We start from the raw sequence: 24,847 nt of genomic DNA on the forward strand, positions 1-24,847 counted from the left end.
GCCATCCAGTGCTCGCCTCTACCATAGTCAGCACATACTGCTTACCAGATGGAGAACGAGGTAGAGTGATGTAGTCAATCTGCCAGGCTTCACCATACTTGTACTTGGACCATCGGTCACCATACCACAAGGGCTTGATCCGCTTTGCCTGCTTAATAGCAGCACAAATGTCACAGTCATGGATGACTTGTGTGATAGCATCCATGGAAATGTCAATGGATTTGTCACGAGCCCATCGGTAGGTTGCATCTCTGCCTTGATGTCCTGACGAGTCATGGGCCCACCGAGCTAAGAACAGCTCACCTCGGTGTTTCCAGTCAAGATCAGGATCAGGATCAGAGTTTGTGTCCACCTGGGAAACTCTTGCAGCTAGATCTGCCTGATGTTGTTGTTCCTCAGTAGCTTTGCTCTTAGGAATGTGAGCATCGATGTGTCTCACTTTCACTGGGATTCTCTCAATGCGAGCAGCAATGTCTTGCCACAGATCTGCAGCCCAGATAGGCTTTCCTTTTCTCTGCCAGCCATTCTTCTTCCAGTCTTTCAGCCAACCCCACAAGGCATTGGCTACCATCCACGAGTCAGTGTAGAGATAAAGCTTTGGCCATCTCTCACGTTCAGCTATGTTAAGAGCTAGCTGGACAGCTTTTACCTCTGCAAATTGACTGGATTCTCCTTCTCCATCTCTCGCTTCTGCAACTCTGCGCGTTGGACTCCACACTGCAGATTTCCATCTCCGCTTGTTCCCAAGACGACAGGAACCGTCTGTGAACAAAGCATATCTCTTTTCATCATCAGACAGATCACTGTAAGGAGGAGCTTCCTCAGCACGAGCTACTCTCTCCTCTGGAGGTTTAGCACAGCTTGTGCCTTCTGGCCAGTTTGTGATCACCTCCACCAAACCAGGCCTTTCGAGATTTCCCATTCGAGCTCTCTGTGTTATCAGAGCCATCCACTTAGACCAGGTAGCATCTGTTGCATGATGTGGTGAAGAACCTTTGCCTTTGAACATCCAATTCAGAACTGGCAATCTAGGAGCTAGAAGAAGTTGTGACTCAGTTCCAATCACTTCAGAAGCAGCTTTCACTCCTTCATAAGCAGCTAAAATCTCTTTCTCTGTTGGAGTGTAGTTTGCCTCTGAGCCTCTGTAGCCACGACCCCAGAAACCAAGAGGACGTCCTCGTGTCTCCCCTGGAGCTCTTTGCCATAAGCACCAGGTTGGACCATTGTCACTCGCGGCCGTGTACAGAATGTTCTTAATGTCTGGACCAGTTCGGACAGGTCCCAGACCCATCGTTTGGACTACCTCTCGCTTGATCTGGTCAAAGGCTGCTTGTTGCTCAGGACCCCATTGGAAACTGTTTCTCTTTCGAGTCACATCATAGAGAGGTTTCACAATCTGACTGTATCCAGGAATGTGCAGTCTCCAAAATCCCACTATGCCTAAGAAACGCAGAGTTTCTTTCTTGTTGATGGGATTTGCCATGGTGGAGACTCTGTTTATCACATCCATTGGGATGTGACGGCGACCATCTTGCCACCGCACTCCCAGAAACTGGATTTCTCTGGCAGGTCCTTTCACCTTGTCTCGCTTGATAGCGAAACCAGCTTGCAAGAGAATGTCAAGGATTTTGTTACCTTTCTCGAAGACTTCTTCAGCAGTCTCACCCCAGACGATGATGTCATCGATGAACTGAATGTGTTCTGGAGCTCCACCTTTCTCCAAAGCATCATGGATCACTGCATGGCAGATGGTTGAACTGTGAATCCACCCCTGGGGCAAACGATTGAATGTGTACTGAATGCCTCTCCAGGTTAAAGCAAACTGAGGCCTGCATTCCTCTGCTATGGGAATAGAGAAGAAAGCATTAGCAATGTCTATGGTAGCATACCATTTGGTGGCCTGCTTGGATTCCAGCTCATATTGGAGTTCCATCATGTCTGGTACTGCTGCACTCATGGGTGGAGTTACTTCATTCAAGGCACGGAAATCAACTGTCAGACGCCACTCTCCATTCTGCTTTCTCACAGGCCAGATTGGACTGTTGAAAGGTGAATGAGTTTTGCTGATGACCTTCAGACTCTCCAACTGACGAATCAAGTTTTGAATGGGCACCAAAGAGTCACGGTTGGTTCTGTATTGTCTGTGATGCACAGTTTGAGAAGCAACCGGCAGCTTTACATCCTCTATCTCATGTTGTCTCACAACTGCAGATTCATCTGAAAGCTCAGGTCTAATGGACAACTTCAATTTTCCTCCATCAATTTCTACAGTTGCTATTCCAAAAGCCCATTTGTAACCCTTAGGGTCTTTAAAACGCCCTTCTCTCAGAAAGTCAATTCCCAAAATACAAGGTGCATTAGGACCTGTTACAATAGTATGTTTCTTCCACTGCTTCCCAGTTAAACTTATATCAACCTCTATCTTAAACAACTCTTGAGATCCACCAGTGACTCCCTGAATAGTTATAGATTCTTCCCCTTGATAATTTGATGGTATGATGGTGCACTGAGCTCCTGTGTCAACCAAGGCCCTGTACTTCTGAAATTTTGAAGTGCCAGGCCACTGGATGTACACATCCCAATAGATTCTGTTATCTCCATTATCCCTTACCTCCCCCTGGCGGAAGGCAGGGCATCCCTAATGGTGGGGATTACATCCACATGTACAGCTGGCACAACGTCCAGCATCAGAATTAGGATCACTGTTGGAGCTATCAGAGTTGTTCTGGGAAACTGAGGAAGCGACAGCTACCCTCCTGGTATTGCTACCTCGGGATCTGCCCCTCTGCAGCTCCCGTAACCTCTTGAAAAGATCAGAAGTTGGTTGACCATCCCATCTGTTCATGTTCTCACCAAACTGATCACGCAGAGTTATCCAGATACTGCCACGTGATTGCCTCTGCTGTCTGTTTTGGTTTGACCTATTCTGGAATGGCCTTCTTGGAGCACGTCTGTTCCTAACAGCTGAAACTTGTATCCATCTGGAGGAAGAGGAATCAGAATCATCCCCCTTCATCAAGTTGGATATGGAGGTTTTAAGTTCCTCCTTCAGCTCTTTCATGCAATTCTCCATCTTTCCAGACAGAGTTTCAATGGCTGAAACCAAAGAAGTACGTGCAAGACTATCCTCCAACTGCCTCATTTGGTCAGTGAAATGGCCAACAGTGGGAGGCACTCCACCATAATTTCTTGCCACAATCCTGCTTGCCAGAATAGTAGCATAATTAGGAGGAGCAAGCTTAATGAGCTTTTTGGCAAGGCCTGTTCCAACAGGAATTTCATCAGGATTCAGAGTCTTATGATCTCCATACATTACTTCTCTCACAGCAAACTCTCTCAGACGCTTGATTCCCTCAGCTATTGTGGTCCAAGGCTTAGGGTTCCATGGTAAATCACCTCTGCTGGGGTACCTCAGCGAGACTGCCAGTAGGAGGCGTGCCCACAGAGAAACTTTACCAATGCACTTGCCTAGGTGCCTGTCTATGCCTGTATCCTTTGAGAGCATCCCCAACTGAGAGGCCGACTTGTCACCTACCACCAATGCTGGGGCTCCCATATCAAAACACCTGGCTAGCCAAGACAGGACTGGCTCATTATCTCCTCTGATGTAATCCTTCCTCACATGTCTAATTTCCTGTCTGGGTGCATTAGCTGACTGTATGTCATCCTCATCATCATCATCATCATCATCCTGAGGTTGCTGTCCCCATAATCCTCTTGTAATCCTCCGTTGAATTTCCTTGAGTTCAGAGGCTCTGCCAGAAGTTGCTAATCTACCAGGGTCTACATCCTGACCTACATCTCCATCATCCATGTGGGGTCTCAAGAGGTCTACCAGAGTTTTAAGGCTAACCCTCTCTTCCTCATCAGAAGGATCTTTCTTAACAGAGGGACCCTGAGTAGAAGGACCCTCATCTCCATCTGCACCATCTCCTGCAGCATCTGCATCTCCTTTACGCTTTCTGGTTACAGTGGCCACCAAATTTACTGGCTTGGTTTTCACATTCACAGCAGAGTTGGAAGAGCAAGTAGCCTTATGTCTTTCTTGACACAGTGCTATCAGTAGCCATATGATTATTCCAAGAAGCAACAAAATTAAGATTAAGGCTAGCACAAGATATCTAGGGTACCACTGGTTCCAAAGACCCTCTGTAGTTATAAGAGGAGTAACAAACTCAAATGTGTCTGCTAGCAGATCCATAGTTGAGTTACCATATCTTCTTAGCCCAATAAGACCACAACAGAATTCACCAACATTCAGTAACTTGTTCTTAACCCAAAGAAATGACTTATATGCCACATATCTCACAATCTTGTCTATCATGCAAGAAATGGCCCATCTGTAGACAATTGCACCGATAATAGATGAAATAGAATGACTCAGAATCCAAAACAGCTTCATTTTGCTTCATAATCTGAGCAGAAATAAATCAAACAAGCAATCGAGCCCCACGTTGGGCGCCAAAAATAAAAAGTGTGTCGGTGTGAGCTGAAATTCCCCCCCCCACCAACAATAACCAGGCTAGCTCAGTCTGGAAGCAAATGAAAAGCTGTATTTACAAGCAGAGTCTAAAATCTACAATGAAATGCAATGAATATGTACAAATATACAAAATTCACAACATTCACAAATATATACAATCAACAGAAAAAGCACAACCGATCTCCCTTTGCTTCCCCCCAAGGGGACCCTCCCAAAGGGGCCTCTCTCTCCCAGGAGCTTCCCCCCCAGACCCCCCTGGACAGAGAAGCAGAGTTAGTTAAGCAGAAAGTTGTTAACTTAGCTGCCAAGGTCAGTACGTGTTATCTTCAGCCAGAAGAGAAGAAGAAAACAGCAGCCAGACAGCCCAGCAACTGCCCCCACTGCCGAACGCAGAATGTGCAGAGTGCCTACTTTGTTTTGGGTAATAGTTCTTAAACATTTCTATCTATCCAATGGAAGTGTTTAGAACAATCGTTATTTTGCTTTCTTACACCCAATAGTGACTTATTTACATTCTTTCACTTTCTCTGTTCTGAACTTTGCAAGGAAAAGTTAAAAAGACAGTTTCAAACCATCACAGCTGCCCAGGGGGGTTGTGGAATCTCCTTCCCTGGAGACTTTCAAAACCCACCTGGACGCGTTCCTGTGCGGACTACCCTAAGTGATGCTGTTCTGGCAGGGGGGTTGGACCTGATGATCTCTTGAGGTCCCTTCCAACCTCTGATGTACTGTGAGACTGTGACTGTCTCCCTTGGGAGGGATGCCACATTCTGAACTTTATAGTTTGAAATTTATAATGTCTATAGATTCTACAGATTTTTTTCAGGATGATTAAATAGAATGTAGTATATTACTAGTGCCCTGCTATTAATAGTACACAAGTATTTTCTAATATATTATTATTATTGCTATTCTTGTAATAGATCTTTAATCATTTACCTTAATATTTAATTTGTACAAATAACTAGAAATATTCTATAAGTGGCAATTAATCATGCATTACAATTTTTATTTGCTAAGTAGTCTAAATGGTAGGATCTTACCCACTAGACAGGGAGAAAAATAGGATAGGTCTTTGTGTGCCAGATTCTGCCTTGGATACATGTGGGTGGTTTAATCAACATGGCCCACACATCTACAAGACAGAATTTAGACATATTAGACTGTCTTTTCACTGCCTTTCATGCCCTGCTATCAAATCCCCACCTTTTTCTGGCAATTGACAGATTTAGGGTGTTTGACTCCACTCACCAGATAAGTGCTACTAAATGTGAGGGATGGTGCCATGAACAGGGTGCCTTGCAGCTTGTCCAGAGACCAGGTGGCAGGACTGAAAACCAGAGTTTTGTTGAGGGAACTCTCCCTCCACATGCCAGCCAGAGGGACTGGGAGGGAACACACCTGATGTATTACTACATTAGGAGAAAGTTGGACAAACAGAAATATAGGCAGAATAGCAGCAATGGCATCACCATGTAACTCCATGGGGGTTTGCTTTGTGTTACCAAAAACATAAATAAATGAACATGCCAAACTAGCCCACACAAGTGTCAATTAGCCATGCCCAGCAATGTCAATTAGCAATTAACAGAAAGCTCAGATTTTCTTCTGCAGTGCTCAGGAAAGTTCATTTGCAATCAATGGAAAGTTGTCTTCTGGCTTCCTTAGCCCTTACATCTGGCTGAGGGAGAGTTAGTCATTACATCTCTATTTAGTTAATGAGATCTAACTGTGATAATCTCTCAAGCAAGAGATTTTCATGGTCTGCCTAGAGCTTTACAGGACAGCTCAACATTTTGTGACAGGAGACCGAAAACCCCCTGCTCCAACCGGTGGAGTTCCATCTATGGCATGTTGATGAGATAATCAGCTGCAGGCTGCAGCAGAGCTTCCAGACTCAGCTGCTTTAAGCTAGAGGCATAGGATGGTTTTTCATTCTGTTGCTGATTCTGTGGAGCTTTTAAAGGCATTTTATGTTTTTATTTGTGTCTGGTTTATTTCTTATTTTATATTCTAGTTCTAATTGAAGACATAGGACTTGACAGGATTCAGAGCTGCAAAAACCAGCCTGGAAGCAATAAAACCAATATTTTTATTTCACTGATTAACACTTCCATTGTTTCACTTCTGTACCAACTTGACAGTTATCTCACGTGGTGTATATGTTAAATTCAAATCTCTGTCCCTGAGAGCTTCTACTTCAAAGGCAACGTATGGGTAGTTCAGTGAGCAAGGAGGGGTTTGCTATCAACCCCTGCTTCTGCAAAGAGCCTGTGAACTTTCATTCTGTAGAGAGGGCATTGAGATTTTGACAACCTATCTGTGGGACACAAAGGGAGGAAGTGTTCTATTCCTAGCCCACAAATAATACCAGTTTCCTGTGAACTAGCAAAACATGTTTGCTTTGTATTTGATTCAAATCTTCCTTGAGAAAAAAAATCCAAGCCAACAGTACCATCCCCACCACAAGGTGTGTGGTGGTACTGCCATTGTATTGCAGCCTTTTGTAAAAGTGGCTTTCTACCCAACAGCTTGTTTGAGGCTTGCAAAAGTCTGGCACTTCACAAGCTAGTGGCCCTTCTCACCTACAGATCATTGGACTCTATGGCTCAATTGGGGATGGAAAAATAATTTTAGACTTAAGCATGTTCCTGAGAGAATAAAGTATTTTACACTCAGGGAAATGTATTTAAAAGGGGAAATAAATGAAAAGACAGCATGAAAATAATGACTGCTAGGGTGTGTCGGTGTGAGCTGAAATTCCCCCACCACCAACAATAACCAGGCTAGCCCAGTCTGGAAGCAAATGAAAAGCTGTATTTACAAGCAGAGTCTAAAATCTACAGTGAAATGCAATGAATATGTACAAATATACAAAATTCACAACATTCACAAATATATACAATCAACAGAAAAAGCACAATCGATCTCCCTTTGCTTCCCCCCAAGGGGACCCTCCCAAAGGGGCCTCCCTCTCCCAGGAGCTTCCCCCCCAGACCCCCCTGGACAGAGAAGCACAGTTAGTTAAGCAGAGAGTTGTTAACTTAGCTGCCAAGGTCAGTGTGTTATCTTCAGCCAGAAGAGAAGAAGAAACAGCAGCCAGACAGCCCAGCAACTGCCCCCACTGCCGAACGCAGAATGTGCCGAATGCCTACTTTGTTTTGGGTAATAGTTCTTAAACATTTCTATCTATCCAATGGAAGTGTTTAGAACAATCGTTATTTTGCTTTCTTACACCCAATAGTGACTTATTTACATTCTTTCACTTTCTCTGTTTTGAACTTTGCAAGGAAAAATTAAAAAGACAGTTTCAAACCATCACAGTCCACCCCTTCTAAACAATTCCATTGGCTGCTACTATCATTTATCTAATCTATAATAATATCTACAACAATAGGTGAATAAAGACCATAGTCCATTGCGGCTATCTCAGATGTAGATGATTCAAAAGAGTCAAATCACAGGAAAAAACAGCAAACAGCTTGTTTCCTCGCAGATGGAGCGAAGGAAGGAACAGGGACTCTCAGGTGACTCAGGGCTCTCAGGGTTCATGCACCGTAGATCTCATGAAGTCTCCTCTTGGGTGCGATGCTGTGTCTGCGCAACACTCTGAATTTAACCTCTCTCAGCCAAAGTTAGATTTCTTTGTGGAATACACTGAATTTCACCATTTTCTTGCATCACCCAGTAGGTGTGACCAGGACCTTCAGCAGAAACCACCCCTCGGACAGGTTTGGCCTCTCCTGAAGGAGAAAATACCCAAACCGTTTTGCCTAACAGATTCTTTTCTCTGATAACAGGAACTCTATCACCTTCTTCCTTTCGCAACAAATCTGATTGGGCAGGTCCAGCTCGATTCACTGAACCTCTACTATTCACCAACCAGGTTGCTTGTGCTAAATGTTTCTCCCAGTTTTTCAAAGATCCACCCCCCATGGCTTTGAGAGTGGTTTTCAGCAAACCGTTGTAGCGTTCGATCTTCCCTGCAGCTGGTGCATAGTAGGGAATGTGGAATATCCACTCAATGCCGTGCTCTTTGGCCCAGTTTTTTACAAGATTGTTCTTGAAGTGAGTTCCATTGTCTGACTCAATCCTCTCTGGAGTTCCATGTCTCCACAGGATTTGTCTCTCCAGGCCAAGAATGGTGTTACGTGCAGTTGCATGAGGAACTGGATAAGTTTCCAGCCATCCAGTGCTCGCCTCTACCATAGTCAGCACATACTGCTTACCAGATGGAGAACGAGGTAGAGTGATGTAGTCAATCTGCCAGGCTTCACCATACTTGTACTTGGACCATCGGTCACCGTACCACAAGGGCTTGATCCGCTTTGCCTGCTTAATAGCAGCACAAATGTCACAGTCATGGATGACTTGTGTGATAGCATCCATGGAAATGTCAATGGATCTGTCACGAGCCCATCGGTAGGTTGCATCTCTGCCTTGATGTCCTGACGAGTCATGGGCCCACCGAGCTAAGAACAGCTCACCTCGGTGTTTCCAGTCAAGATCAGGATCAGGATCAGAGTTTGTGTCCACCTGGGAAACTCTTGCAGCTAGATCTGCCTGATGGTTGTGTTGTTGTTCCTCAGTAGCTTTGCTCTTAGGAATGTGAGCATCGATGTGTCTCACTTTCACTGGGATTCTCTCAATGCGAGCAGCAATGTCTTGCCACAGATCTGCAGCCCAGATAGGCTTTCCTTTCCTCTGCCAGCCATTCTTCTTCCAGTCTTTCAGCCAACCCCACAAGGCATTGGCTACCATCCACGAGTCGGTGTAGAGATAAAGCTTTGGCCATCTCTCACGTTCAGCTATGTTAAGAGCTAGTTGGACAGCTTTTACCTCTGCGAATTGACTGGATTCTCCTTCTCCATCTCTCGCTTCTGCAACTCTGCGCATTGGGCTCCACACTGCAGATTTCCATCTCCGCTTGTTCCCAACAAGACGACAGGAACCGTCTGTGAACAAAGCATATCTCTTTTCATCATCAGACAGATCACTGTAAGGAGGAGCTTCCTCAGCACGAGTTACTCTCTCCTCTGGAGGTTTTGCACAGCTTGTGCCTTCTGGCCAGTTTGTGATCACCTCCACCAAACCAGGCCTTTCGAGATTTCCCATTCGAGCTCGCTGTGTTATCAGAGCCATCCACTTAGACCAGGTAGCATCTGTTGCATGATGTGGTGAAGAACCTTTGCCTTTGAACATCCAATTCAGAACTGGCAATCTAGGAGCTAGAAGAAGTTGTGACTCAGTTCCAATCACTTCAGAAGCAGCTTTCACTCCTTCATAAGCAGCTAAAATCTCTTTCTCTGTTGGAGTGTAGTTTGCCTCTGAGCCTCTGTAGCCACGACCCCAGAAACCAAGAGGACGTCCTCGTGTCTCCCCTGGAGCTCTTTGCCATAAGCACCAGGTTGGACCATTGTCACTCGCGGCCGTGTACAGAATGTTCTTAATGTCTGGACCAGTTCGGACAGGTCCCAGACCCATCGCTTGGACTACCTCTCGCTTGATCTGGTCAAAGGCTGCTTGTTGCTCAGGACCCCATTGGAAACTGTTTCTCTTTCGAGTCACATCATAGAGAGGTTTCACAATCTGACTGTATCCAGGAATGTGCAGTCTCCAAAATCCCACTATGCCTAAGAAACGCAGAGTTTCTTTCTTGTTGATGGGATTTGCCATGGTGGAGACTCTGTTTATCACATCCATTGGGATGTGACGGCGACCATCTTGCCACCGCACTCCCAGAAACTGGATTTCTCTGGCAGGTCCTTTCACCTTGTCTCGCTTGATAGCGAAACCAGCTTGCAAGAGAATGTCAAGGATTTTGTTACCTTTCTCGAAGACTTCTTCAGCAGTCTCACCCCAGACGATGATGTCATCGATGAACTGAATGTGTTCTGGAGCTCCACCTTTCTCCAAAGCATCATGGATCACTGCATGGCAGATGGTTGAACTGTGAATCCACCCCTGGGGCAAACGATTGAATGTGTACTGAATGCCTCTCCAGGTGAAAGCAAACTGAGGCCTGCATTCCTCTGCTATGGGAATAGAGAAGAAAGCATTAGCAATGTCTATGGTAGCATACCATTTGGCCTGCTTGGATTCCAGCTCATATTGGAGTTCCATCATGTCTGGTACAGCTGCACTCATGGGTGGAGTTACTTCATTCAAGGCACGGAAATCAACTGTCAGACGCCACTCTCCATTCTGCTTTCTCACAGGCCAGATTGGACTGTTGAAAGGTGAATGAGTTTTGCTGATGACCTTCTGACTCTCCAGCTGACGAATCAAGTTTTGAATGGGCACCAAAGAGTCACGGTTGGTTCTGTATTGTCTGTGATGCACAGTTTGAGAAGCAACCGGCAGCTTTACATCCTCTATCTCATGTTGTCCCACAACTGCAGATTCATCTGAAAGCTCAGGTCTAATGGACAACTTCAATTTTCCTCCATCAATTTCTACAGTTGCTATTCCAAAAGCCCATTTGTAACCCTTAGGGTCTTTAAAACGCCCTTCTCTCAGAAAGTCAATTCCCAAAATACAAGGTGCATTAGGACCTGTTACAATAGTATGTTTCTTCCACTGCTTCCCAGTTAAACTTATATCAACCTCTATCTTAAACAACTCTTGAGATCCACCAGTGACTCCCTGAATAGTTATAGATTCTCCCCCTTGATAATTTGATGGTATGATGGTGCACTGAGCTCCTGTGTCAACCAAGGCCCTGTACTTCTGAAATTTTGAAGTGCCAGGCCACTGGATGTACACATCCCAATAGATTCTGTTATCTCCATTATCCCTTACCTCCCCCTGGCGGAAGGCAGGGCACCCCTAATGGTGGGGATTACATCCACATGTACAGCTGGCACAACGTCCAGCACCAGAATTAGGATCACTGTTGGAGCTATCAGAGTTGTTCTGGGAAACTGAGGAAGCGACAGCTACCCTCCTGGTATTGCTACCTCGGGATCTGCCCCTCTGCAGCTCCCGTAACCTCTTGAAAAGATCAGAAGTTGGTTGACCATCCCATCTGTTCATGTTCTCACCAAACTGATCACGCAGAGTTATCCAGATACTGCCACGTGATTGCCTCTGCTGTCTGTTTTGGTTTGACCTATTCTGGAATGGCCTCCTTGGAGCACGTCTGTTTCTAACAGCTGAAACTTGTATCCATCTGGAGGAAGAGGAATTAGAATCATCCCCCTTCATCAAGTTGGATATGGAGGTTTTAAGTTCCTCCTTCAGCTCTTTCATGCAATTCTCCATCTTTCCAGACAAAGTTTCAATGGCTGAAACCAAAGAAGTACGTGCAAGACTATCCTCCAATTGCCTCATTTGGTCAGTGAAATGGCCAACAGTAGGAGGTGACTCCACCATAATTTCTTGCCACAATCCTGCTTGCCAGAATAGTAGCATAATTAGGAGGAGCAAGCTTAATGAGCTTTTTGGCAAGGCCTGTTCCAACAGGAATTTCATCAGGATTCAGAGTCTTATGATCTCCATACATTACTTCTCTCACAGCAAACTCTCTCAGACGCTTGATTCCCTCAGCTATTGTGGTCCAAGGCTTAGGGTTCCATGGTAAATCATCTCTGCTGGGGTACCTCAGCGAGACTGCCAGTAGGAGGCGTGCCCACAGAGAAACTTTACCAATGCACTTGCCTAGATGCCTGTCTATGCCTGTATCCTTTGAGAGCATCCCCAACTGAGAGGCCGACTTGTCACCTACCACCAATGCTGGGGCTCCCATATCAAAACACCTGGCTAGCCAAGACAGGACTGGCTCATTATCTCCTCTGATGTAATCCTTCCTCACATGTCTAATTTCCTGTCTGGGTGCATTAGCTGACTGTATGTCATCCTCCTCATCCTCCTCATCATCATCCTGAGGTCGCTGTCCCCATAATCCTATATTAATCCTCCGTTGAATTTCTTTGAGTTCAGAGGCACTACCAGCAGTTGCTAATCTACTAGGGTCTACATCCTGACCTACATCTCCATCATCCATGTGGGGTCTCAAGAGGTCTACCAGAGTTTTAAGGCTAACCCTCTCTTCCTCATCAGAAGGATCTTTCTTAACAGAGGGACCCTGAGTAGAAGGACCCTCATCTCCATCTGCACCATCTCCTGCAGCATCTGCATCTCCTCCTGCAGCTCCTTTGCGCTTTCTGGTGATAGTGGCAACCAAATTTACTGGCTTGGTTTTCACATTCACAGCAGAGTTGGAAGAGCAAGTAGCCTTATGTCTTTCTTGACACAGTGCTATCAGTAGCCATATGATTATTCCAAGAAGCAACAAAATTAAGATTAAGGCTAGTACAAGATATCTAGGGTACCACTGGTTACAAAGACCCTCTGTAGTTGTAAGAGGAGTAACAAACTCATATGTGTCTGCTAGCAGATCCATAGTTGAGTTACCATAGCTTCTTAGCCCAATAAGACCATAACAGAATTCACCAACATTCAGTAACTTGTTCTTAACCCAAAGAAATGACTTATATGCCACATATCTCACAATCTTGTCTATCATGCAGGAAACAGCCCATCTGTAAACAATCACACTGATAACAGAGGAAATAAAATTACTCAAAATCCAAAACAGCTTCATTTTGCTTCCTAATCTGAGCAGAAATAAATCAAACAAGCAATCGAGCCCCACGTTGGAGCGCCAAAAATATAAAGTGTGTCGGTGTGAGCTGAAATTCCCCCCCCACCAACAATAACCAGGCTAGCCCAGTCTGGAAGCAAATGAAAAGCTGTATTTACAAGCAGAGTCTAAAATCTACAATGAAATGCAATGAATATGTACAAATATACAAAATTCACAACATTCACAAATATATACAATCAACAGAAAAAGCACAATCGATCTCCCTTTGCTTCCCCCCAAGGGGACCCTCCCAAAGGGGCCTCCCTCTCCCAGGAGCTTCCCCCCCAGACCCCCCTGGACAGAGAAGCACAGTTAGTTAAGCAGAAAGTTGTTAACTTAGCTGCCAAGGTCAGTGTGTTATCTTCAGCCAGAAGAGAAGAAGAAAACAGCAGCCAGACAGCCCAGCAACTGCCCCCACTGCCGAACGCAGAATGTGCCGAATGCCTACTTTGTTTTGGGTAATAGTTCTTAAACATTTCTATCTATCCAATGGAAGTGTTTAGAACAATCGTTATTTTGCTTTCTTACACCCAATAGTGACTTAGTTACATTCTTTCACTTTCTCTGTTTTGAACTTTGCAAGGAAAAATTAAAAAGACAGTTTCAAACCATCACATAGGGTCAGGCTGACGGAGGGGCACCCCAACTATTTTTGTAGCATGCCCAGGCCAAAAAGCAGAAGTGTGACCTAAGTGCATCCCTCCCTGCGAGGCAGCCCTTGGGCCGTTTCATATGTCAGATGGTTTAATTCTCTTTCTTCAGAATTCCCCAGAAATGATGCTTGAGAAATTATATGTACCACAACTGTTACTGACCTATAAAACTTCTTGTCTGTGTTCATAGATTGAATTAATTTATTTCTGAACTGCTCATATCTGGAGAGTGTCACAAATCTACCTGTATTCATTCCATTTAAAGTTGTATTTATGTCTCTGATCCACCAGAAAGGTACAGCAAATCAGCCAGGATGTTACACCACTGAAGAGGCTAAAGCTATGTCATTCCAGTGGGTGACAGCATTATATTTGTGCAAAATAGTTGTTTCAGAGATGTATGTCTTAGAGACATTCTCATATAAATAGCTATTACCCTTTGCTAAATCCAGCTGATCTTTGTCAGTTTGCTTTGCTACCTGGGGATTTGCTAGCACAAATGGAGCAAAATTTAAGGGGCAGTGCCTGCTTCTCATGGGAAATACATCCTCAGTAGTCAGCTAGGGACAGAGGCTGCTGCCCAAGCCAAAATGATCATTTAAAGCAGCATTCCAGTGTTCTGGAGTTAATGCCTGAATGCTGAGAGGCAGATAAATTTTCCTTCTACTATACCTAAGATGTTACAGTGCCAGGTGCCACATTTTGCACTATGTAAAGGTCTTGTCTGGGCTATTAGACTGTAAGAGCCTGTTAGTATTTGTACAGATGCAGGCATGAACCCTCCTCTGCTTTCCTAAGCCCAAGTATTGGGCTCAGAGCCTCAGCAACTGCAGTCATGGCTATTCCAATGTATTCTTGCAAGAAAGGAAGGAAATCACTTTTGCCACTTCTGCATTGCTGTGCCTGGGAAAAGGATCGTGTCTGTGTGGGCAGCAGAGCTGGGGGTGTGCACACATATGTGCCTCAGTACTCACAGACAAGGAGAAGTGTGCTACACTTGGAATGCACACAGTTTGCCACAATCTCTAGACTTTGTGAGACCTTTTCCACAGCCAGTTTTCCTGCAGAAACAAGCTTTATTACCACTATGGATAGCTTCATGTTTATCCTAGAAATGAAACGATCGTTTTAAGCTATGCAATGCTTCAGAAAGAGAAATAAAACCTTGAGCGTGCTTCAGTCTTTTGTGTCAAGGCAACATGGTGAGCCCAGGACAGGTCTGCTTATTAATGCAGGTTTCCACTGGTGTCTCTTCTAGAGCTGAGTATTGGATGTAATGGCTTATACTGGACATCTGAGTTTTAGAGGCAGGTAGGGTCTGCGTCTGCATCTGTTGCTGAAAATCAGCTTGCATGTGGCATATCCTTGTGTGCACCTCTACTCATATCCCTGTGCCAAAAAGAGAGAATAGTTACTAGCACAAGTAATAAGAATGGGGTGTTTGATGTATTTCTGGACTTTTTTAATGTAGCTGTGAAGAGAAGGCAAATTGCAACACCACATGGCCATGCTACTTTGGGAAGGGTCTATAAACTGCAGTTAAAAGAGGGACAAGATACTTGTGCAGTGCATAAATCACATGAAGAGAGGTTTATCACAATCAGTAGGAATGCTGGATTTTCATATCACACATTCACTGCTTAGGGTGATTAGCAGGAAACTTAATTTGCACGAATTAGCCTTAGGGGAGCAAGAAATTAACTTGATGAGTAAATTTCACATTTTACTGTATTCTGTACCATCATGGAGAAATTTGAATTAAAGCCTGAGCTGAGTCCTGTGCTTATACACTGGACTTCAGTTTTTCTAAATTAAATTAGAAGACTGTGGAAAATTAATATATGCATGGTGAGTGGGTGGGGACTTTTAGGAGGCAGGGAATAGCTGTTCAATGCATTCACTGAATTGTCAGCCCCTTCCAGAGAATGTGCTGGATTTTTCTACATTAAATTGCATTAGTATCTAATATTACAGCAAAAACATAAGTTCTAATTTGCTATATTATTAGAGCAAAACCTTTTAAAAGTTCTAATTCCCTTTATTTGTGTATTTTCATTATATGATGTGCATTATACCTGCACATGCAATATTGCACACTGCAATGCACAGAGCAGAAACAGTTCCCACAGAACGACTAGGAGAACACTATACTTTTTCATTTGCAACACTCACTTGCAAATACACTTTTAGGGTCAGGAGCCTTTGTTCATATGCTGGGAAAATTCCTATAAAAATATAATTTTTAGAAATTACTCTCAAAAGTATACAGCAAATGAGTGAGACATGAGTCACCACATAGTTGTAACAGTCAAACAGGAATTAGAAACTAATAAACTCTATAATCTTGCCTGTTGATGGTGACTTTTCTATCTCATCCTTCCAAAAACGCAGTTTAGATTACTTGGTTTTTCCCTCTGTAAAATGGAGGCAATTTTTCTGTGTCCACCACTGAGAATTGCTGTGGATTGATTAGTGCATGCAAAGCAATGAGTCATTGAGTATGGAAGTATCGGTCTATTATAAACTGGAGTGCTCTGCCATACAGGGCTTGTGGTTGCATCCAAATTTATCTGTAAGAAAGGAGATGAAAAACCTCAGTTGCATACAAGATAATTACCTTTGATGTCAGCGTTTCTGCTAGCTTGTGCATCTGAAGTACTCTCAGAAGCTCACTATTACTATTACATGTTTGGAATTAGACCTTGTAGTACTTGCTGAAACTGCTATTGAAGTGAGAGATGTGACTTCAGTGACAGTTTTGCCCGAGGAAGTATTGCAGAATTGGGTGCCTTATGCCCCTAGTTTGGGATTTAAATGATGCCTGCAAGATAGTTGAGGTGTCTGCTCTAACCTATAACATTTGTGGTCTAATTAGAATCTCAGACAGACCTGCGGGTAGTCACTTGTTGTGTAATACATTGTATTCCTTTCTCAGGTCCTTCTTCAATCACCAGGACTGATTTCTCAGCAGTAGCCCTCCTGTTCAATAAGGAGTGTGTGTGTATGTGTGTGGGTATATAGAACACACATGTGCCACATACAGGCAAAGATATACATGTGCACAACCACCCTATCTAATTGAGCTTTGCCTTTTGGGTCGTATGACTATATTCTGTAAACACTCACCACTTGTATTTACACATTTATGAGTAATATCCAACTCTCAGCCATAACTGACAGCATGTGGCTTTCTGTATAATAATTTCTTTGGGACAAAAAAACTTGCAGATGGTTTCAAGTGTGACTCTAACTCACCATCAGTGTAAAAAGATTCAATTCCATTCAAGTCCCTCTGAATGGAATAAGCCATTTTCATGGATTTCTGTGGGAGCAGAGCGTTCGTGTTTCTACAGCATAGAGAACATGTATTGTGTTCATTAAATGAAAGTTTGATTTCCTTGTGCTTAAAAATTGTTCATGTCCTGTTAGCAGATGGTTTGAGATTTTATAACCTAGAGCATTTGCTGAATTCTGCTTTGTATTTTCCTCACAGCGATTGGAAGGACCCTCATTCCTCGTTATTTTAGCACTGTCTTTGAAGGAGGTGTAACAGACCTGTATTACATTCTCAAGCACTCAAAAGAGTCATACCACAACTCATCTATCACAGTGGACTGTGATCAATGCACCATGGTCACTCAGCATGGAAAGCCCATGTTTACCAAGGTAACAGGGAATACTCAATAAAGCATGTTGCTGTTTTTTCTTTCTCTTTTTTGGTGTCTGTAAGGGTGAAACATATTGACTGTTGCCTTTTTCTGGTGGAACTGGGATTATTTCTAATACTGAAAATGCTTGGAGCCATTTAGTTACTATTTTCTATATTCATTACACAACTGGAAAATTCTGTGGGCATCCTCTGCAATTTTCCCAGAAATATTGCAAGAGATTTCTAGAACCATCAGCTGTACATAAATTCAAGTTGCCTGTCTCCTTTTCTCTGGGCTTGATTTTAAAGCAACAATGAGATTTCACATTGCTGGCACCTACCATTTGGGATGGTATGAGTTATATTTGATACCTATCCAGTCCAAGGACTATAAATCTCAAGGAAAATAGTGATTTAGTACAGTTGGATACTGGTCCAAAGGGCTGTGAAGTTGATGGAATGAGTCAATTGATTTAAACATGCTCTGGATCAGGCAGTCAGTGAATATTCAATATTTGTAAATGATTGTGAATTCATTCATTGGCCACTTCTAGTCCTGTAATTAAACTGTCATATATTTATTAAAAAAAAGGGCACCAAAAAGGTAGAAAATACATATTCAAATATTTTTAATGTATTACGAAAACTAGTAAACTGTTTCACAAAATGCAAATGTCCCCTTTCATGAAGGAAGGGAAATTATGATCTTTCCATCTTGTACCTGTTAATTTGAATGAATTTTAACCTTTGCTTGGATAAAAGCATAAAAGGAGAAGGGGCAGCAGGAGAAGGTAACCCATCCATGCTGCCCTTGGCCTGCGGGACTGTGGAGGCTCTAGTGTCCAAAAAGGCACCAACTATTGACACCTCCACGACCAGGGCTCACATGGCTTACACTGTTTAGCATGAACGAGTCCCATCCTTTTGTAATGTCTTCCCTGCCACCTTCACAGCTCTTGGAGGGGTGCTCTAAGAAGAGGGAGAGGTAGCCACTGGTGTGCTGTGCACTGATGACCAGGGAGGTGTGTATGTAACGGTGTCATTGTTCCAACTCTCCCAGTCCAGCCCCGGTGACCTACATAGACAAGAACAGAGAGAGGCAAGTGAGCAGATATTCCTAGGCAACACCTCTTTGCCACCTCCCTGCCCACAAGGAGTTGTGTGTGCTGGCTGTGTCCAGAGGACACGATGAGGGTGTATGGTAGCTGCTGCTCCACAGAGCTCCCTAAAATGATGTCTGTGTTATTTCCCTTTGCATTAGGAACAAACAAAAGGGGTTGGTTTTGAATGAGCAAATGGGAGATGCTTTTCTCAATTCAAATAGTTATTTAACTTATCATGGCAGCACATGACAGTGTTGCTACTAATGGACTAGTGTCCAGCCAGTCAAAGGCAGACTAGCAGAGGCACGAGGCTGGGTGCACACCTCATGTGATGGGGCTGCAGTCACCTCCTGTGGCACCATCCTGTGGTGTGGAAAGAGCTTCTCCACCTGCTGCAATCCTGGCAGTGCAGTGCTTCAGCCCTGACATTGCTGTTGAAACCTGTATCTCGTATCCTGGTACAAGAGTGCAGGTGGGGATGATTTGGATTCTAGAGGGAAGCAGTGTGGGGGATTAGTGGTTGATTGTTTAAAATATGACTGTGTTAGTGAGAGCAAATTTGAAATAAAATAGTGGTGGAATAAGGAAGAAAAGAGCATAGCACTCGCCCAGAAATAAGCTAGAGCCAAAGGTCTCAGCTGTGTGTAACTTCTAACATAGATACTGAGGGCACAGCTGTATCTTATACCCAAAGATGAACTCTTACTCGCACCACATCTCAGTGGTGGAACAAAGCAGACATCCCATAATAAGCAGCACTCCAATGGACTGTGTAGCTCCTTAGATTATGTCTGAATTTGACCCAAGGGGTTTTTCAATGCAAAAATGCAAACTGTGTTTGTTAGTAGCTCTTTCAGTTACACAAACAGCTTCTAAGCTGCAAATGTACTAACTGTAATATAATGGCTGAAACAGTTCTCATCATGTATTGAATCAGTAACCACAGCTGCATTTTATTTATTTCAACATTTTCCTAGTTAGAGCAACTCCCTGCATACTGCAGGACTGGATGAATATATAAAATGACATTTCCAGTATTTTGGACCAAATATTGCTAGAACCTGCCTAACAGTAAAAATATGACTAATCCAGCTTGGCTTTAGAGGGCAAGAGGTACTTGTAAAGTGTCACACACTTAAAAATTGGTTTTAGGGTATGAATAGATGCTGTAGAGAGTATCATATAATCCAATGGTAAAAGAAGAGGCTGAAGCCCTGACTACCATGTGTTTGCCTGGCAAATGCTTCAATTTTTTCTCCAAGTAAAGGAGAGCTTTAGGAGTCCTGACAGATCTCTACTTTCACCATGTGTACCGACACTTCATGTGCAGGCAAACTGTTTTCCTGTATTTCCCAATAGTTTGGCAGAGCATTGCCTGGAGCAGTGAGCACCCCGTGTCTGAACTGTTCTCTTCCTGCACTGAACATTGGGGCCGTCAGTTGGGTTTTATAGGTGAAATCCTTGAAACTCAGTGATTTTAATCCTTACTAACAACCTCAGGCATTCCCCGTATTTGTATAGGCTCTCAGTTTCTTTTCAAGCAACAGCTAAGATTTGAGAAATGGTATTTGATACAGGGGGAAGGCTTCTAAAAGATGCCCTCTGTTAGGAGGCTGAGACTCTGTACAAGAAGGCACAGAACCAAAGTCAGTTTTCATAGATGTGAGCAGTTGAAATTCCTGCAATTAATAAGTGCAGTGAAGGGGTTAAAAAGCTATTGGTTAGTTTGAGAAATGTTCTTTTTTAGGTTTTTTCCTGGCCTAGTCTAGAGCTATCACGTGATGCACTGAATGCCTGCCAGCCTCTTTCTTGTTGATCCTCCGGAGACCATCTGTGCTGGGGGCATTGATTAGAGTGTGTCTGCTGGGATTACATCTTTTCTGTTGCCATGCCAACTAATCAGCTGATTTTGGTTACCACAGAAACAAAATGTCAGAGCTCACAGTACGGTAACATGAATTCAGCACAACAGAAAATGTTTTCTTAATTGGAGACCCTTTTGATTTTTTGGGTTCTATGTAACAGCTTAAAAAAATAAAAAAAATAAGAGGCCCATTTAAAATAAGAAGTGTGCCAATTTTATTGATTAAAAGCACTGCATAAAATTCTGCTCTACATAAGGAAATTAAATTCCATTATAAGATGTATACATTTTTGATCACTGTAATATGAGAAATGTTTCAGTTTTTCTACTAAAATTTGTTAATACCAGTGCATGTAATAAAACTCTTAAGAGCTGTGGAGGTTTGAGCTTAAAAGGAGAAACATTTGAGAAGCCACAGGTATTAGTACAAAAAAATATTTTAAACCTGCAATATTTTCATGTAACTGGTCAGTAATCAGGATCTTTGGCCTCAGCACAGTAATATTAATATAAAAATGTTTTTCTTCTCATATGAATCCTTATGTGTATGCATGTGCACCCCTCTGTAATTCTCATCCTACTGAAAATAGGATGGGAAAATAAAAATCAGGGTCAAATGACAAAACAAGTCACATTAAAAATTTGAAGGCATTACTAAGGTGTGTTGAAAAGGGCAGAAGAGAACCTGTTGCAAGGTTCTCTCCTTCGTGGGTTTACAGTAATTTGTTGTATAGTATGCCTGTTCAAATTACCTGCAGAGGAAAGCAGGAGGAAAACCTCTGATGACGTTAAGGGAACTGTGAACCAGAAAAGCCAGATGTTGCCTGAGTGGGAGCCAGCGAGGGCTGAGCTGGGGCTGTTCCATCAGGTGTTAGTTCTGGTAAAGCTTTGCTTTGCAAGCTGTTATACCCTCTTTCCATGATATCTGTGTGCTCTGCACTTGCAAGTGTACTTCGAAGAGGAGTTGTAAGTCTAATCATCTGATGTGGAAAAAAAAATAAATCAACAACAGAAGTAGTTAATTTTCAGATCAGGATCCTTTGCAGTACTGCACGGCACCCCTAGTCAAGGTACCATTCTGGGTGTGTATTTTGCAGCTCAAGGAAGATCACAGCCACAGCAGTTTTCCTACATAAAAGTTGTGAACAGTTTAAAAGTCCTCCATAATTTATTTTCTATTTCATTTCCAGCTAGTACCCACTTACTGCATTTATTCCTTCCATATTTTCTCTCTCTTCTTAGACAAGACACAGCTGTGTGAGACATTTCCTGTGGAAGCAGCTCTGTTGTCCATGCCCATAACCTTTCCTCTGCTGCCCTGGCTCTCAAACCTCCTATGGCAATACAGTTCATACAGCCTGATGGTCTGTCTTTCCTTGTAAGGGGGAAGATTAATAGAAGTATATAAGAAGAAAGATAAAATTTGGGATAAAGTGCCTCAAAAAAAATCAAGAAAGCTTGGGAAATTTAAAAAAAAAGGAAAAAAAATCAAATTTGGCCACAGGCATTCAGGGCACTGCATACTCCAACAGGACATGAAGGGAAGGTTTACATGCCCAGCTGGTGTAAGGAAGGTGTAATGTAAACCAGGCTGGGAATGACCAGTTCAGAAACTTGATGTCAAGCTGTACCACACTCACCACCAATGTGAGGCTCAGTCATTAATTAGCAGTGGGGGGAAAGAGAATTGATGCAATAAATAAGATTTCTATGTTTGCAAAACGCTCTAAAATCTATAACGTTATAAGTTACTGTCCTCATGGTTAGGCCTGTGAAGTCATTTTCCCACATTCCCTTTTTCTTCCCCGAGGGAACAAAACAGAATTAATCTGGCAGAGGTGAGGAATAGAATACCTCTCTGTATTTCTGAGTATTGTTTAATCAAGGAGACAATAGCACTGAAAACAAAATCCCTGGGAATTTATTCCATGCATTTTGTGTGTTCCAGGTGTGCACAGAAGGACGTCTTATCTTGGAGTTTACTTTTGATGATCTCATGAGAATAAAAACATGGCACTTTACTATTAGACAGTACAGAGAATTAGTCCCACGCAGCATTCTAGCCATGCATGTAAGTAATCCTTTTTTCACTTGACCTAATGCAAAGAAATGAGATTAGATTTGTGAAGAACTCCAGCAAATTTCACACCCAAGGCAATTAACTATAAATATTTTGTTTTGCCTGCAACTACATCTATTTACAAGTTCTTTCCTCACTCCCTTGTTTCTCAGTGCTCTATTATTGCCACTGTTGCTATGTTTTCATTTTGTTTTAGCACATAGTTTTCCCTTTAATCCCATCTGCATGATTTGGGCCCAAAATCTGTTCTTATTAATACGAACTACACCGAAGTCAGTGAATTTTCATCATTGTAGGTATGAATTGTATTTAGTCTTGAGGTGAAGCAAACTAATGCAACCCTTGTGTGAGCCAGAAAATAAGTAATTACCATGTATTTACTTAGAAGCCTTTAGCATTTTAATCCAGATTGTCATCTTTTTTTCACATGTCAAGGCTCTTCTTTTGTAATTGAATGAAAACACACACATCAGAACATGACAATATTAAATATTCTACAAGTTGAAGTCAAAACATTGTAAGGTAAAGCGCTGCAAAGAAACAAAGGACATATTCTTGTGGCTGCTTTTGGTCTTGCTCTGTAGAAACATTCCAAAGAGTAGAGCTTCATATACAAAATTAACTGCAGGACTGTGGTTTCAGCCCCAAATATGTGTCTGTATTGAGTTGCTTAGATATCTTCTTAATGAGGAATTTCAAACAACTGAGGAACCCTAGACTTTTCTGAAAAGGCTGTTACAAGCCTGAAGAAAATAATCTAGAAAACCTTCCCCACCATTTCTGTCACAGGGCTATCTTTTATTACAGAGGGCTGATCTTCTGAATTGATCACAGAATCCCATTAAGGGACAATGAGGATGGCCATGAGCAACATTATTTATGTAGGGGACTGCTGCAATTCAGAGAGAGTGGAAGCAGGTTAGCCAGCAACCAGCAGGTATTAATTGTGGTAATGAGCTTGATCTCAGTTTAAAAAGGAGGCTGGTCTGACAGGCACAGCTCCTGGCTGGGATCAGAGAAGGACTGTACTTGTGTGTTTCCTGTTTAATTCTGGGAAAAGAACTTAGACCAGAAGGGTTCTCCAGCCTGTCCTTAATGCTGCTTATGTGCTCAGCTCTTCTGAAGGTGCCTTGATGAGTTCTCTGTTATTTAGTATCTTATCCCTAAAGAGAAAGCAATGCCTTCTTTATTGCTACCCTTATCTGTTTAGATGCTTGGAACTTCCAGCTAACAAATGGAAGGCTCAAAGTGAACTGAGATTCTTCAGGGACCTCTATGGTGAGGTCCTGCTCACTTGTACTCCTGTGGATGACTGGACTTCTAGGTGAATGGGCAGGGACAGAAGAAAGACACTGGAAAACAGTCTTTATTCTGCCCCAGTTTCATAATGTTTTACATTTTCCTAGGCAAGCAGAACTCTGTAGCTTATTACATAAATTTAGCCTCAATGTATAATTCAACCACAGGAGTGGCACCTCTTTGCAGAGAACCTTCCTGCACTCGACCAAGCATGTAGAGAAAAACAAATAGACAAAAAAGGAAAAGTGAAATTCTTTTTTCCACTCTTGTTTAGGCACAAGACCCTCAGGTGCTGGAGCAGCTGTCCAAAAACATCACTCGAATGGGTCTGACAAACTTCACCCTCAACTACCTCAGGGTAAGCATACTATAGCTAGTGATTATTGTGAGCATTTTTTTAAAGTTGCTGTTAGCTTTGTGTCAAGGTAATGAGAGCAGAGCCTCTGTTGGTCAGGTAAGAAATGGACCTAACCCTGAGTGAGGGTGAAGGAGAAACACAGAGACTGTAATAAAAACATGGCTGGTAACAATGTGCCATTAATAAGCGTAAGAATTTAATCATGGAGCTGAAGCAATATGTGAGTAGCCCCTGTTTTTAGTAGTCTTTCTTCTCAGTTTTGAATAATGGTTTCATTTTTTGTAAGCAAGAATTTCCCCACTGTTTCTTCTCTCTGCTTCACTGTTCCTGGGAACGTGGCAGCTCATTCTCATTCTTATTAAAAACTGCCTGTCTTCTCCAGTTCTTTGACCTCCCCACCTCTCCCAGGCAGAGCCAGGGCTGAGTGAAATCTCAGCTCCAGCCCTGTTTACAGCAGTCCCTCAAAGCAGTCCTCACTTCACTTGCCTCTGGGAGCCTGAGCTTCCCCCTCAGCCCTGCTCTGAATAGAGTGTGTTTTTTATGATTAAATAATGCATTTGTTCCCATTGCTTTTTGACCCTTAAAGTACATTCAAAATTTGGAAGTTTATTTTTATTTTTGAAAGTATTCCCCAGTGTGGGCTTATACTGCATACAATGAGATATGGGTTTGTGGAGTTCAAATTCAGGTATTTTTTAATTTTTCACCATG

General features: G+C 42.9%; 1 protein-coding gene across 8 annotated transcripts in view; it reads left to right on the forward strand.

Annotated features, from left to right (window-relative positions):
* Positions 1–24,847, forward strand: part of LDB2 (LIM domain binding 2) — a 208,474-nt gene that overhangs the window by 139,159 nt on the left and 44,468 nt on the right. For all 8 annotated transcript variants that reach the window (XM_054391710.1, XM_054391712.1, XM_054391711.1 and 5 more), the window contains 3 exons: positions 17,277–17,449; positions 22,348–22,470; positions 24,053–24,136. In XM_054391710.1, the coding sequence (XP_054247685.1) occupies positions 17,277–17,449; positions 22,348–22,470; positions 24,053–24,136 (380 nt within the window). The remainder of the gene's footprint in view (positions 1–17,276; positions 17,450–22,347; positions 22,471–24,052; positions 24,137–24,847) is intronic.

This window comes from Indicator indicator, chromosome 23, assembly GCF_027791375.1.
Source record: "Indicator indicator isolate 239-I01 chromosome 23, UM_Iind_1.1, whole genome shotgun sequence".
NCBI lineage: Eukaryota > Metazoa > Chordata > Aves > Piciformes > Indicatoridae > Indicator > Indicator indicator.